Here is a 12,998-nt window from a genome sequence, read left to right on the forward strand (position 1 = left end):
GGAGAAAGGTATATTTGTTCTAAATGCATTTGCAGTTTAGGAAGGATCTATATTAAATATTGCCAGACTGCTATATTTACTCAAAAGAAAAAAAAAGTAAGAAAAAAAGTTGTGCATCTTTTATATCCTGAAGATTCCTCTTTCCCAAATATTCATGGACTGGATAGAATTTTTTTTTTTTTTTTGAGACAGAGTCTCAACTCTCTCACCCAGGCTGGAGTACAGTGCATGATCTCGGCTTGCTGCAGTCTCCTCCTCCCAGGTTCAAGTGATTCTCCTGCTTCAGCCTCCCGAGTAGGTGGGATCACAGGTGCCCGCCACCACACCTGGCTAATTTTTTTGTATTTTTAATAGAGACAGCGTTTTACCATGTTGGCCAGGCTGGTTTCTAACTCCTGACCTCAAGTGATCCGCCCACCTCAACATCCCAAAGTGGAGGCCTTACAGGTCACTGTGCTCAGCTGACTGGAAAGAATTTGTGACTACCGTGCACCATATACTGTTATAGGTAGTAGGGATACAGTAGGGAAAAAAGACAAAAAGATCCACTTGCCCTCTATGTTACTTTTTAGCAGCGAGAGAGAAATAATTTACAAATAAATAGAATGTGTAGTAAGTCAACTGACCATAGGCGCTAAAGAGAAAATTCAAATAAGGGAGATATAAATGCAGGATATAAGGTTCAGTTTTAAATAGGGGAGTCAGGGATGGCATCACAGAGAAGACAGCATTTGAACAAAACCTGAAAAAAGTGAGGGGATATGATGGCACTATGCAAAATGATTACAGAATGGATAGCAGTAAAAAAAACAAAACAAAACAAAAAAACTCTTCAATTTATACTTTTTTTCTGCTATAGACAAGTCATCTAGTCCATCCATCTGGCTGTACCTCTTCTCAACATTCTGGACTAAATCTGAATAAATAATAATTTGCCCTTTTCTGTGAATTGGCAGTTAACTCTGCTATTCTGGCACAAGAGACTTGGTTTTAGTTTAAAATAAATTACTACAAATCAGGCTTTAATTTGGATTTGCTTAGAAAATAGTTTTCTTAAGTCTTATGATTTATTTACATTTTGAACACTTCAAATATTAATCAGACCTAAATCTGCCTTCAAAACATTCAATATCTAGAAGGAAAATGCCATGAGCAAATAGTTCAGTCTACAGGAGATCACAGACAGGAGAGTAGTATTTTTTTGAGGGGTGTTACGTACTAAATGGTTTGTGTCCCCCTCAAATTCATATGTTGAAATCCTAACCCCCAGTATAATTGTGTGAGGATAGGGCCTTTGGTAGGTGATTAGGTCAAGAGGGTAGAACCTTCATGAATAAGATTAGTGCCCTTAGAAGAGACCCCAAAAACTTCTTTTGACATTTTTTTCCACCATGTGAGAACACAGAAGAGAGAGCCGTCTATGAACCAGGAAACAGCCTCTCACCAGACCCTGACCATCCTGGCACCCTGATCCCAGACTTCTAGCCTCCAGAACTCTGTGATAGATTTTTGTTGTTTATAAGTCTATGATATTCCGTTACAGCAGCCCAAGGTGACTAAGACAAGGGGGAAGTAGAGTGAGAGAGGGAAGTAAAGGGAGCTTTTATGAAAGACATCATTTTTGAGTTGGGCCTTGAAGAATATGTAGCTTTTGGATATGCAGAAAAAGATATTTTATGGCAAATAGCCCCAAAGGAGCAAAGATCTAGGAGCAGGAAATCAAAGAGCATGCCTGAGGGGAATGCGAGTAATATGATAAAAACCAATGCTAGAGAGGCTGAGTAGAACCAGAACACAGGGTTTTTAATATCAAGCCAAGGTCCCTGGGCTTGCTTTGAGGACTGTTGAGGGCAGAGGGTTAGTAGAAGGACACAATCAGAGCTATGCTTTAGAAGGATGAATGACTGTTCAGAAGTTTAAGTTGGTTGGCAGTGGGAGAAACGGAAGGCAGGGAGACCAGTATAGGGGGAATTGAGTAAGTATTTTAACCTGGGCAACACAGTGGGACCTTCTCTCTACAAAAAACTAAAAAATTAGCCAGGCACGTTGCTACACACCTGTAGTCCCAGCTATTCAGGAGGCTGAGCCCAGGAGGTTGAGGTTGCAGCAAGCTATGATCGCGCATCACTACACTCCAACCTGGCAAAAGAGTGAGACTGTGTCTCAAAAAAAAAAAAAAGAAAAAGAAATATAACATCCTGCTTCACTGCCCTCCCTAATTAAAATAGCTATGACAACAAAACTTCATATTAAAATAGTAACTGTACTATTAATAACAGGTGAGTCTTCTCATATATGGAACTCACCCCCCAAGAATGCAGCAATGGTATGTGGCTCAGCGGCTCCATATCGGCAACTAGAAGAGAGCACAGAGACATGAATTTTGATTAGCCTTATGACAGGTGAGGTATCATCTCTTAGACACCCTAAAAAATACTCACAATTCATGGACATAATCATCTTTCACCATTACAGATAAACCGTATTCCTGAAGGAAGCCAGTGAGACAAGACTTCAACTTTCCTATATCTTCTTCAACTTGATAGTTAGATACCCCTAAAAATGAAAATTTTCATTACAATAAATGTGATTCAAAATTAATGGCTACCTCCTTTAATCTGTTTTCAGATGTTCTAGTCAAAACATGTATGAAACTGAAGAACAAAAATAACAAAGTATGAGACCAATATTTGCAAATATCACAAACCTATAATCAGAGACCAACTAAAACCTAGCAAAAATTTGAATTTAATTAAATCAGTTAATTGCTTCATACCCACTGTCTAGAAGAGCATCTGGCACATAGTGCTTAATAATTATTTGATAGAAGAACTGAAAGAGAAAGTAATGTCCTACTTATACCCTTTATAAAAGTTATTCTCCAATTCTAAAAGACTAAATAATAAATGACACTGAAGACATACTACTATTGATAACAGGTAACTTTTTTTTTTTTTTAATGAGACACAGTCTTGCTCTGTCACTGAGGCTGGAGTGCAGTAGTGCGACCTTGGGTCACTGCAACCTCCGCCTCCCAGATTCAAATGATTCTCATGCCTCAGCCGCCCAAGTAGCTGGGACTTACAGGAGTGAGCCAACCAGCTAATTTGTTCTATTTTTAGTTTCCGTGTTGGCCAGGCTGGTCTCAAACCTGGCTTCAAGTGATCTGCCTGCCTTGGCCTCCCAAAGTGCTGGGATTTTAGGTGTGAGCCACCATGCTCAGCCAGTAATAGGTAACATTTATTGAGCATTAATAGATGCTGGACACTGTGTTCTAAGGACCTTATACATATTAACTGATTGAATCCTCACAACAGTCCTATGAAGTAGGTATAATCATCCCCATTCATAGAAGAGAAAACTAAGGCATAAGCAGATTAAGTTACTTAGCCATATACCGCTAACTAGGCTATGAGCCCAGGCAGTTCTTTTTTTTTTTTGAGACGGTGTCTCATGCTGTGGCCCAGGCTGGAGTGCAGTGGCATGATCTTGGCTCACTGCAACCTCTGCCTCCCAGGTTCACCAGGTTCAAACGATTCTCGGGCCTCAACCTCCCAAGTAGCTGGGACCACAGGTGTACACCACCATGCCCGGCTAATTTTTGTATTTTTGGTAGAGATGGAGTTTCACCATGTTGGCCAGGCTGGTCTCGAACTCCTGACCTCAAATAATCCACCTGCATCAGCCTTACAAAGTGCTAGGATTACAGGCGTGAGCCACTGCGCCCAGCCCCAGGCAGTTCTTCATGATTAAACTATAATGCCTATTATTACTAGTGGAAGGAAAAATGTAATTACATGATATTCAGGTATTATTTTTAAAAATCATAAAAAAACTATTATCGCTACTCTTCCAACAGTAATATCTATCCTTTACTGGATACTTACAAGGTGCTAGGCAATGTGTTAAATGGTTTTCATATATCATATATTTAACTCTTAAAATCCAAGAGTAGATATTATTACTGCCATTCCATAAATGACAGAACTGAGACCAGGAGGGAAATAGTGACTCACTCAAGGTCACAGACAAAGCAAGTGATAAATCTTGGACTGAAAGCCAGGTTTAACTCCAAAGCCTATGTTCTACAGTCTCCCACAGTGGCTCCCCAAAAAACATCTCCTTCAAATCCTTATGTAATCCCCTCCCATTCTTAATCTAAGCTGGCCCTGTGAAACCAATAGAATACAACAGAAGTGATGCTATATGATTTCCAAGGTCATAAAAATCCTTGTACCTTGTTTGGGTTTTTTGGAATGTTAACTACGGAAGCCAACTGACATGCTAAAAGGAAGTCCAAGCTAGCCACATGAAGGGAGATACCTGAGCAGCCCCCAGCTATTCCCACTATTCTGAGTAACGTGTTGGTTACATGAGTAAAAATGTCTTCTTGCATATCTAACTCAGTCAGTCAAGCCTTCAGAATGACTCCACCTCCAGGCATCAAGCAACTGCATGACTCCCCAAGAACTGCCTGAGCAGGAAATCCACAAAATCACGACTTTACTTACTGCCTTAAATCACTAAGTTTTGAAGTGGTTTGCTATGCAATAGATAACTGAAATAAATTCTAATCAAATAAAACAAATAAAGCAATACTTATTTTGTGCTTATTCCTTTTTTTTCTTCTAGTAAGTTTGCTCATTAAGACTATAAACTCTGGGCCAGGAGGGGTGGTTCATGCCTGTAATCCCAGCACTTTGGGAGGCTGAGCCAAGCAGATCACTTGAGGTCAGGAGTTCAAGACCAGCCTGGCCAACATGGTGAGACCCCATCTCTACTAAAAATACAAAAATTAGCTGGATGTGGTGGCAGGTGGGTGCCTGTAATCGAAGCTACTGGCGAGGCTGGGGCAGGAGAATTGCTTAAACCCAGGAGACAGAGGTTGCAGTGAGCCGAGACCACACCACTGCATTCCAGCCTAGAAGACAGAGTGAGACTCTGTCTCAATAAAAAAAAAAAAAAGACTGTAAACTCTGGAGACACACTGCATCGGATGGGGCAACAGGTTTTATGATTCCCCTAGGACGTGTTGCTATGCAATAATCTTGCACAATTAAAATTATCGTACACAATAAAAATATTCTGAGCAACCACAGATCTTTGAGATTATGCCAATTCTCCAATGACTCTACTTGCTGAAGATAAAAAGTAGATACTAAACAAAGAAATCCCTATATCTTCAGAGTTCTTGAGTTCAGAAATTACTAGCATACTTTTTTTTTTCTAAGACAGAGTTTCACTCTGTTGCCCAGGCTGGAGTACAGTGGCATGACCTCGGGTCACTACAACCTCTGCCTCCCGGGTTCAAGCGATCGATTATCCTGCCTCAGCCTCCCTAGTAGCTGGGCCTATAGGCGTGCACCACACGCCCAGCTAATTTTTGTATTTTTAATAGAGATGGGGTTTCACCATGTTGGCCAAGATGGTCTTGATCTCTTGACCTTGTGATCCACCTGCCTTGGCCTCCAGGCCCAGCCACTTTTTTTTTTTTTTTTAACAGAGTCTCACCACGGTCACCCAGACTGGAGCACAGTGGTGCAATCATAACTCACTGCAGCCCCGACTTCCAAGGCTCATGTGATCCTTCCACCTCACCCTCCGAGTAGCTGAGTCTACAGGTACACACCACCATGTCTGGCTAATTTTTTGTATCTTCAGTAGACATGGGGTCCTACCATGTTGCCCAGGCTGCTCTTGAGCTCAAGCAATCCACCTGCCTCAGTCAGCTTCCCAAAGTGCTAGCATTACAGGTGTGAGCCACAGTGCCTGGCCAGCATACTTCTTCTGGCTTTCCCATTCCACTAAATTAAACTCAGTGGGAGGCCAGACGTGGTGGCTCATGCCTGTAATCCAAGCACTTTGGAGGCCAAGGTGGGCAGATCACCTGAGGTCGGGAGTTTAAGACCAGCATGACCAACATGGTGAAACCCTGTCTTAAATTAAAAAAAAAAAATTAAATTCAGTGGGAGTCTTAGTAGCAAACTGTGGAAAATGACAGAAAAAAAGTTTTCTTCTGTATATTCAACCAACATCCCCCTGTAATAGTTTAGAACACTAAAAAAACAAAAGTTAGTTCCTCACTGGGGAACATTTGGGGTATAATCTGTTTACAATGTGAAATTAAAGCAATGCTATTATAAACACCCTGAGAACACTTTCAATTTAAATATTTTATTGAAAATCTTATTATATCTAGTAATTCAATTGCTATTCTTACCTGGATATCTACCATGTTGTTTATGAAATCTATCAACAGCCCGTAACATTAAGTATAACACTATTTCATTATCTGGATTGTCCATGTTAGAAACTGAAAGGAAAAAAATTTCAGTATGATTTGGTTAATTTCCAATATAACAAACAATGAAGAGCTGAATTTACTATATACTTGAGTTTCAGAACTATTAGAGCTGGAGTCACACAATCTCTACTAAAGTAGTAACATACTGAGTTTAACTCATACATATCATACAATGGACTCGGTGACCCAAATATGACTTTGTGCATAAATTAAGTTTCATGTAATATATACATAAACTATAATTACTTAGATAAGCTTAGAATAAAATTAGAATATAAATATTTACATTACCTTTTATATCATCACCATATACTCAACACTATTATACACAAAATATTTATATCTTTTAAATTAATTAAAATTAACCCAGAATCAGAGGCTATTATACTTACTAATTTCATCCTTGTTAATTGTATCCAAACCATATTCTTCAGCTAAGGATCGACATCTCACCACTCGAAGAAATGCAGAATTGCTGCCTGAACAGAGGAAAGATATTAAGGAAGTAAAAACTGTGACAGGTGAATATTAAGAATCACAGGTGACTTTAAGAACAGAGAAGGCCAGGTATGGTGGCTCACACCTGTAATCCCAGCACTTTGGCAGGCCAAGGCAGGTGGATCACAGGTCAGGAGTTCAAGATCTGCCTGGCCAAGATGGTGAAACCCTGTCTCTACTAAAAATAAAAAAATTAGCCAGGCATGGTGGTGGGCGCCTGTAATCCCAGCTACTTGGGAGGCTGAGGCAGAGAACTGCTTGAACCCAGGAGGCGGAGGTTGCAGTGAGCCAAGACCACACCACTGCACTCCAGCCTAGGCAACAAAGCAAGACTCCATCTCAAAACAAAACAAACAAAGAAAACCCCAGAGAATTATGTATATACCCTTCTCAGACATGGGAATGTGAAGGAATGTTTTCTCCTTAGCTCTAATAGAAGAGAAAGAACTAGAACACCAATCACCTTAAATTTATATCCCTGGCACTACAACCAGTTCAGACCGAGTAAGGTGATAGGCTCCCTGAACCTCAGTTTTCATGTGTAAAATGGGGATGACACCGTTTCCCTTTGAGAATTGTTCTATGGATTAAATGTGACACCTGTATAAAGTAAACTAGTACAATGCCTGATATGGCTCTACAAATAACAATTTTAATCATTATTAAGTATAAGTAGTCCTAAGGGAGAGAGGGTTATGAATTGTACTCTTGATAAAGGTAAGGACTTTTTTTTAAGCTTTGTATTATTGAAATTTTTAAAAATGCCCCAAAGTAGAATAGAATAATAAATGTTCAAACTTTCAATCTCATGTCATATAATCTAATATAACAAAGCTAATTCAAGATTAATCTAATAGACAAACAAGGTGCAAGATCAGTAGTGGAAGAAAACATTAAAACTGAGCCTAAACAGGCATTGTGGAGAAGTCATAAAATAGAAAGCTTGGATAAATCTTTTTTAAGGATGGGGAGCATGCAAAATATAAACTTCCACAGGACGTAGGAGCAGTAGGAGCTGTAGCTATAGGGAGGAAATCTTCGGATGGCATGTACAACAGATTGAGGATTTTGAAACTGACTCTTAAATAAAAGAAAATGCTTTTGGCCTACAGAGGAGTTACTGAGAAGACTCCCACGAATCTAACCACTCTGAAACTAGATGGCAAAATTCTTAATTCCATTCCAATCATTTAAAACAGACCAAAGTGAGTATTTAAACCAATATTTCAAAGTACATGTGACTCAAGACTTCACAGCCAAAGTCTTCAAACAAAAAATTTCCTAAATTACTTAAAATTTAAAAACGAAAAATGCTGTATTAATGACAATTTTCAATTAACTGACCATCATGTCTTTTTGGCATTGCCACCAATAAACATGCTCTACCTCTGATTCAGTCTTAAAATACTCTCCATTTATTATATTATGAGAGGAAAAAAACCTTACCTATAATTATATCTACACCACTGAGGCCATGGAAAACTTAAAATTTCAACCATTCAAAATACCTGGAAACATTCCCTATGGCACATTTCTATCAAGCAAAATAAGGAAATTAATTCAAGGGGACTTACAGAGTAATTTTAATTCTTTCTCTGAAATGGACTCTGGTGCCTGTAAAGAGATAAATATAAATCTGTTCCAGTTTAAAAGAGAAAATTAACAAAGGGTGCAGCACAAAGCCAATCACTGTGAAATGGGGAGGCTTGCTCCGAGAGCTGGGAGAGCACTTTAAAAATAATCTTGTTTCCTTATCACAAACTCTCCCATTAGGCAGGCAAATGAGAACTTCCTCCAAAGAAGCACAGAGCCAGTGCTACACCTTCTGTCTCTAAACCCTTTCTGGCTGGAGTCATGTGCTCAGGCCTGTATGGGCACAGTGTGCCCAGCAGCTTACCTGGCCAATGGACTGCAGCAATTTGGCAACATGATCACCTACAGCGGCAGCATCTTTCTTTGCTTTTTCACGGTAACTGAAAAAGAACAAAAAGCAATTATTAACAAATTTTTAAATTAGCAAAATTTAAATTATCATGAAGTAAACAAAAAATTTCCTTCCTTTTCATCAAAAAACACAGGCCTGACAATGTATGAAATGTGAAAATGCCAGGGAAATGCTATCAACAGCACCTATGAGTAGCTGGAAATCTTTCCAGTGTTAATGACAGACTCTCAGTGCCCACTAAAACCCAGAGTCCCTCTAACAGCACCCAACTTGAAAACTACCCTCCTAAAGGGATCTATGATCTATCTAGGCTTCTGTGATAAAGGACCTTAAAAAAAAAAAAAGTTACTGAAGAATATGACTTATCTCCTGGAAGTCAAGTCCAAGGAAAGTTAAATACATTAAAACTGTCCATCTCCAATGTAAAACTTCTGTTTTCTGAGACAGGATCTCACTCTGCCACCCAGGCTGGAGTGCAGTGGCGCAATCCTGGCTCACAGCAGCCTCAGCTTCCCACGCTCAAACAATCCTCCCACCTCAGTCTCCAAGTAGCTGGGAATACAGGAGCACGCTACCACGGCTGGCTAATTTTTGTATTTTTTGTAGAGATGGAGTTTCGCCACATTGCCCAGGCTGGTCTTGAACTTCTGGATTCAAGTGATTTAAAAACTGAAAATACTGTATTAATGACAATGTTCAATTAACTGACCTTCATGCCTTTTTAGTACTGCCACAGATAAACATGCTCTATCTCTGATTCAGTTTTAAAATACTCTCCCCATTTATTATGAAAGGAAGAAAAAAAACTTTATCCAATAATTATCTATACCACTGAGACCACAGAAAACTTAAAAAATTTCAACTATTCAAAACACCTGGGAACGTTTCCTGTGGCATATTTCACCACACACCTTGGCCTCCCAAAGTGCTGGGAATACAGGTATGAGCCACTGCACCCAGCTATAAATCTTTTCTTTAGGTCTATTTACCTTTCACCCTCTAACAATCAGCAGTGTTCAAGCCGACTACCTCCTATGTAAGGTCATACTTCTTTCTATCCTCAATAAGTTTTAAGTAGTTGAACTCTTAGGCTAGCACAACAAACCAAAATTTGTTCAACAGTGACTATGAAGAGTGAAATCTGTCTGGGGAACAGAGATCATCTCTGTGTGACATTACTTGGCCCCCAAAGAAACCAAGCCAGCGGACCTGGATTCTTTGCACCATGCCCCAACTATACGAGGATAATATTCATTGAGACTCATCCCTATGATAGTCTATCTGGGTTCAAGCTAGGGATACCTGGATAGCAAGTATCTACATAATCATAGACTCTAAATTATGAAACATTAAGATAAAAAATTCATCACACCCTTCATGGTTTTAAGTTACAAATAGAAGGCAGTATAGGGCCATGGCTAAGAATGTAGGCTCTGGTACTGGTTTCCTGGGGTTCAAATCTTGGTTCTGCCATTCACCAGCTATGTGACCCTGTATAAGTTACCTTTTCAATACCTTAGTTTCCTCATGTATCAAATGGGGACAATAACAGTATCTCTCTCTCATAGGGTTGTTGTGAACCTTGTGTGTATAATAAATTACTTAATACATAGAATATAATTGATAGGACAGAGTAAGTGATCAAACACTAAGTTTATCATGAAATATGAAAAACAAAATCTGCCTCCTAGGGGTATGTGGTAATTCTGTATTTCGCATTCAATTTTGCTTTGAACCTAAAAAGAAACTGCCCTCTAAGTTCTTTAGCTTATTTTTACTTACTTATTTATTTATTTGAAACAAGGTCTTGCTCTGTCACCCAGGCTGAAGTGAAGTGGCATGATCATGGCTCACTGCAGCCTCAAACTCCTGAGCTTAAGGGATTATGCCTCAGCCTCCCGAGTAGCTGAGATTAAAGGTGCGTGCTACCATGCCCACCTAATTTTTCAATTTGTAGAGACAGAAGTCTCGCTATGTTGCCTAGGATGGTCTCAAACTTCTGGACTCAAGCAATTCTCCCACCTTGGCCTCCCAAAGTGTTGGGATTACAGGCAGGAGAGACTGAAGCTGGCCTAGTTTATTTATAAGCAATGAGGTTATAATAAACTTTTACTTGATTTCTGACAGGCTGATAAAATATTTATTTCTAATACATTCAAGACTTTTGTCTATTACATAGTTTGAAAACAATGACATACACGTTTTGCAGTTTTATATATTTGCCTGAATCTGCAATCATATCAGGAATCGTGCCTCGAACAGGTAAATTTCCTTGACCCTCTTTGGCCACAAATTCCTTTAAGGCACGAGCTAAAATCCAAAATGATGGAGTCTAAAAGAATTAAAAAAAAAAAAATTAACATTAAGTGGTGTTTTAAAACCAAAGGTTTAGACAGCAATGTTTTTACTTTTGTTGTTGTTACCTGTTTGGTGATATTTATGCAGCGATCATCATTAAATATATCTTCAATACTGCTTGGGATCTAACAAAGGAACATGAAAATTTACTTACACGGTATTAAGAATTTGCCCATTTTTATTTTCAGTGCTAATTCTTCAGATACGTTCTTTGAATTCTCACACTGTAATAAAATACAAACTTCTGATTTGTTTACTATTTTATTTTGAATGAGTACCATATGAAGACTTGAAGGGGAAAGAAACAAAGACCTCTCCTGCCCCCTGTTACTAGCATTTAATACCTATTCTCTTATACCATAAGTGCAGTAAAGAAGGAGCCCCAGTAAATTATTTTATATAGTTACATCTGAAGATACAACAGATTATAGACTTGTAGTGTTTCATGATTTTCCATCTTGTCAAAAATTTGAAACCCTTGCACCCTAATTAGTGACCGTTGAGACAACCACTCTGAAAAAAATTAAAACTATAATTTTATTGCAAGATCATCATACATTAATCAAAAGTATAAACTCAGACACAATGATACATACTTATAATCCCAGCATTTAGAAGGCCAAGGTCAGAGAGTCACTTGAGCCCAGAGTTTGAGACCAACCTGAGCAACACAGAGAGACCTTATCTATACAAAATGTAAAAGTAAATTAGTTGGGTGTGGTGACACATGCTTGTGGCCCCAGCTACTTGGGAGGCTAAAGTGGAAGGATCGCTTGAGCCCAGGAAGTAAAGGCTGTAGTGAGCAGTGACTGCATCACTGCACTCTAGCATGGGTGACAATGTGAAACTGTCTCAAAAAAAAAAAAAGGTATACAAATCATAGGCTTTGATTCTACTGTTGTGTAGAATCAAAGAAATTTATTGGTGCTACCTCCTAACTGGTCTCTCTGCTTCCACTCCCAGTCCCCTAAATTCTGTTCTCCTCACCACAGCCAGATGGTCTTTTAGAATATAAAGCAGCTCACTCCACTTCTGATGGAAATGCTTAAATGGCCTGCAAGGACTTGTTATGATCTGGCCCTTTCTGCCTCTCCAAACTCAAATCCTTCCTGCCACTTTTCCCCCTTTTTCACTTCATTCCAATCACATTGACTTGCTTACTGATGCTTGAACAAAAGTCAAACTTCATTCCACTTCTGGGCCTTTGCACATGTGCCTCCTCCAACTGAAAAGCTCTTCCACCAGACCTCTGCATGCCACTTCACTCAGGCTTCTGCTTAAACATCTCTTGGAAAGTTTCCCTGGCTCCCTATCTAAAATTGTCTCTCAACCCCAGATCCCGTTTTCCCAACATGCTCTCTGCTCCTTTGTTCTGCTTTAATTTTGTTCACAGCACCTGGTGCATTTTTATCTGTTTATTTAGCTTACTGTCCCCCAACTATTAGAACTATTAGAACCTTTTCTTTTCTTTTTTTGTTTTTTTTTTTTTTTTAAGACAGAGTTTCACTCTTGTTACCCAGGCTGGAGTGCAATGGCGTGATCTCGGCTCAGGGCAACCTCCGCCTCCTGGGTTCAAACAATTCTCCTGCCTCAGCCTCCTGAGTAGCTGGGATTACAGGCACGCGCCACCATGCCCAGCTAACTTTTTGTAATTTTAGTAGAGATGGGGTTTCACCATGTTGACCAGGATGGTCTCGATCTCTTGACCTCATGATCCACCCGCCTCGGCCTCCCAAAGTGCTGGGATTACAGGCGTGAACCACCATGCCCAGCCAGTACCTTTTCTTTTCAACCGTTGTTTTATATTCAGTGAAATACAGAGATTTTAAATGTCCAATTCAATGCATTTTGATAACTATATATATATATTTTTTAACAATAACCCCAATTAAA

At 39.3% G+C, this 12,998-nt stretch overlaps 1 protein-coding gene across 6 annotated transcripts in view; it reads right to left on the reverse strand.

The window, feature by feature from the left end:
• The window catches only part of NAE1 (NEDD8 activating enzyme E1 subunit 1), a 28,280-nt gene that overhangs the window by 553 nt on the left and 14,729 nt on the right, over nucleotides 1-12,998 (reverse strand). For 3 of the 6 annotated variants that reach the window (XM_054248681.2, XM_054248683.2, XM_054248679.2), the window contains 10 exons: nucleotides 11,171-11,230; nucleotides 10,946-11,079; nucleotides 8,700-8,775; nucleotides 8,377-8,416; nucleotides 6,697-6,783; nucleotides 6,221-6,313; nucleotides 2,442-2,556; nucleotides 2,307-2,356; nucleotides 2,058-2,139; nucleotides 210-330 (listed from right to left, as the gene is read on the reverse strand). In XM_054248681.2, coding sequence (XP_054104656.1) covers nucleotides 210-330; nucleotides 2,058-2,139; nucleotides 2,307-2,356; nucleotides 2,442-2,556; nucleotides 6,221-6,313; nucleotides 6,697-6,783; nucleotides 8,377-8,416; nucleotides 8,700-8,775; nucleotides 10,946-11,079; nucleotides 11,171-11,230 — 858 coding nt within the window. Of the gene's footprint in view, nucleotides 1-209; nucleotides 331-2,057; nucleotides 2,157-2,306; nucleotides 2,357-2,441; nucleotides 2,557-6,220; nucleotides 6,314-6,696; nucleotides 6,784-8,376; nucleotides 8,417-8,699; nucleotides 8,776-10,945; nucleotides 11,080-11,170; nucleotides 11,231-12,998 lie in introns of all 6 variants that reach the window. The other 3 variants (XM_008986010.5, XM_002761052.6, XR_008478208.2) reach the window with 2 other exon arrangements.

The sequence above is a fragment of the Callithrix jacchus genome, chromosome 20, assembly GCF_049354715.1.
Source record: "Callithrix jacchus isolate 240 chromosome 20, calJac240_pri, whole genome shotgun sequence".
Taxonomy (NCBI): domain Eukaryota; kingdom Metazoa; phylum Chordata; class Mammalia; order Primates; family Cebidae; genus Callithrix; species Callithrix jacchus.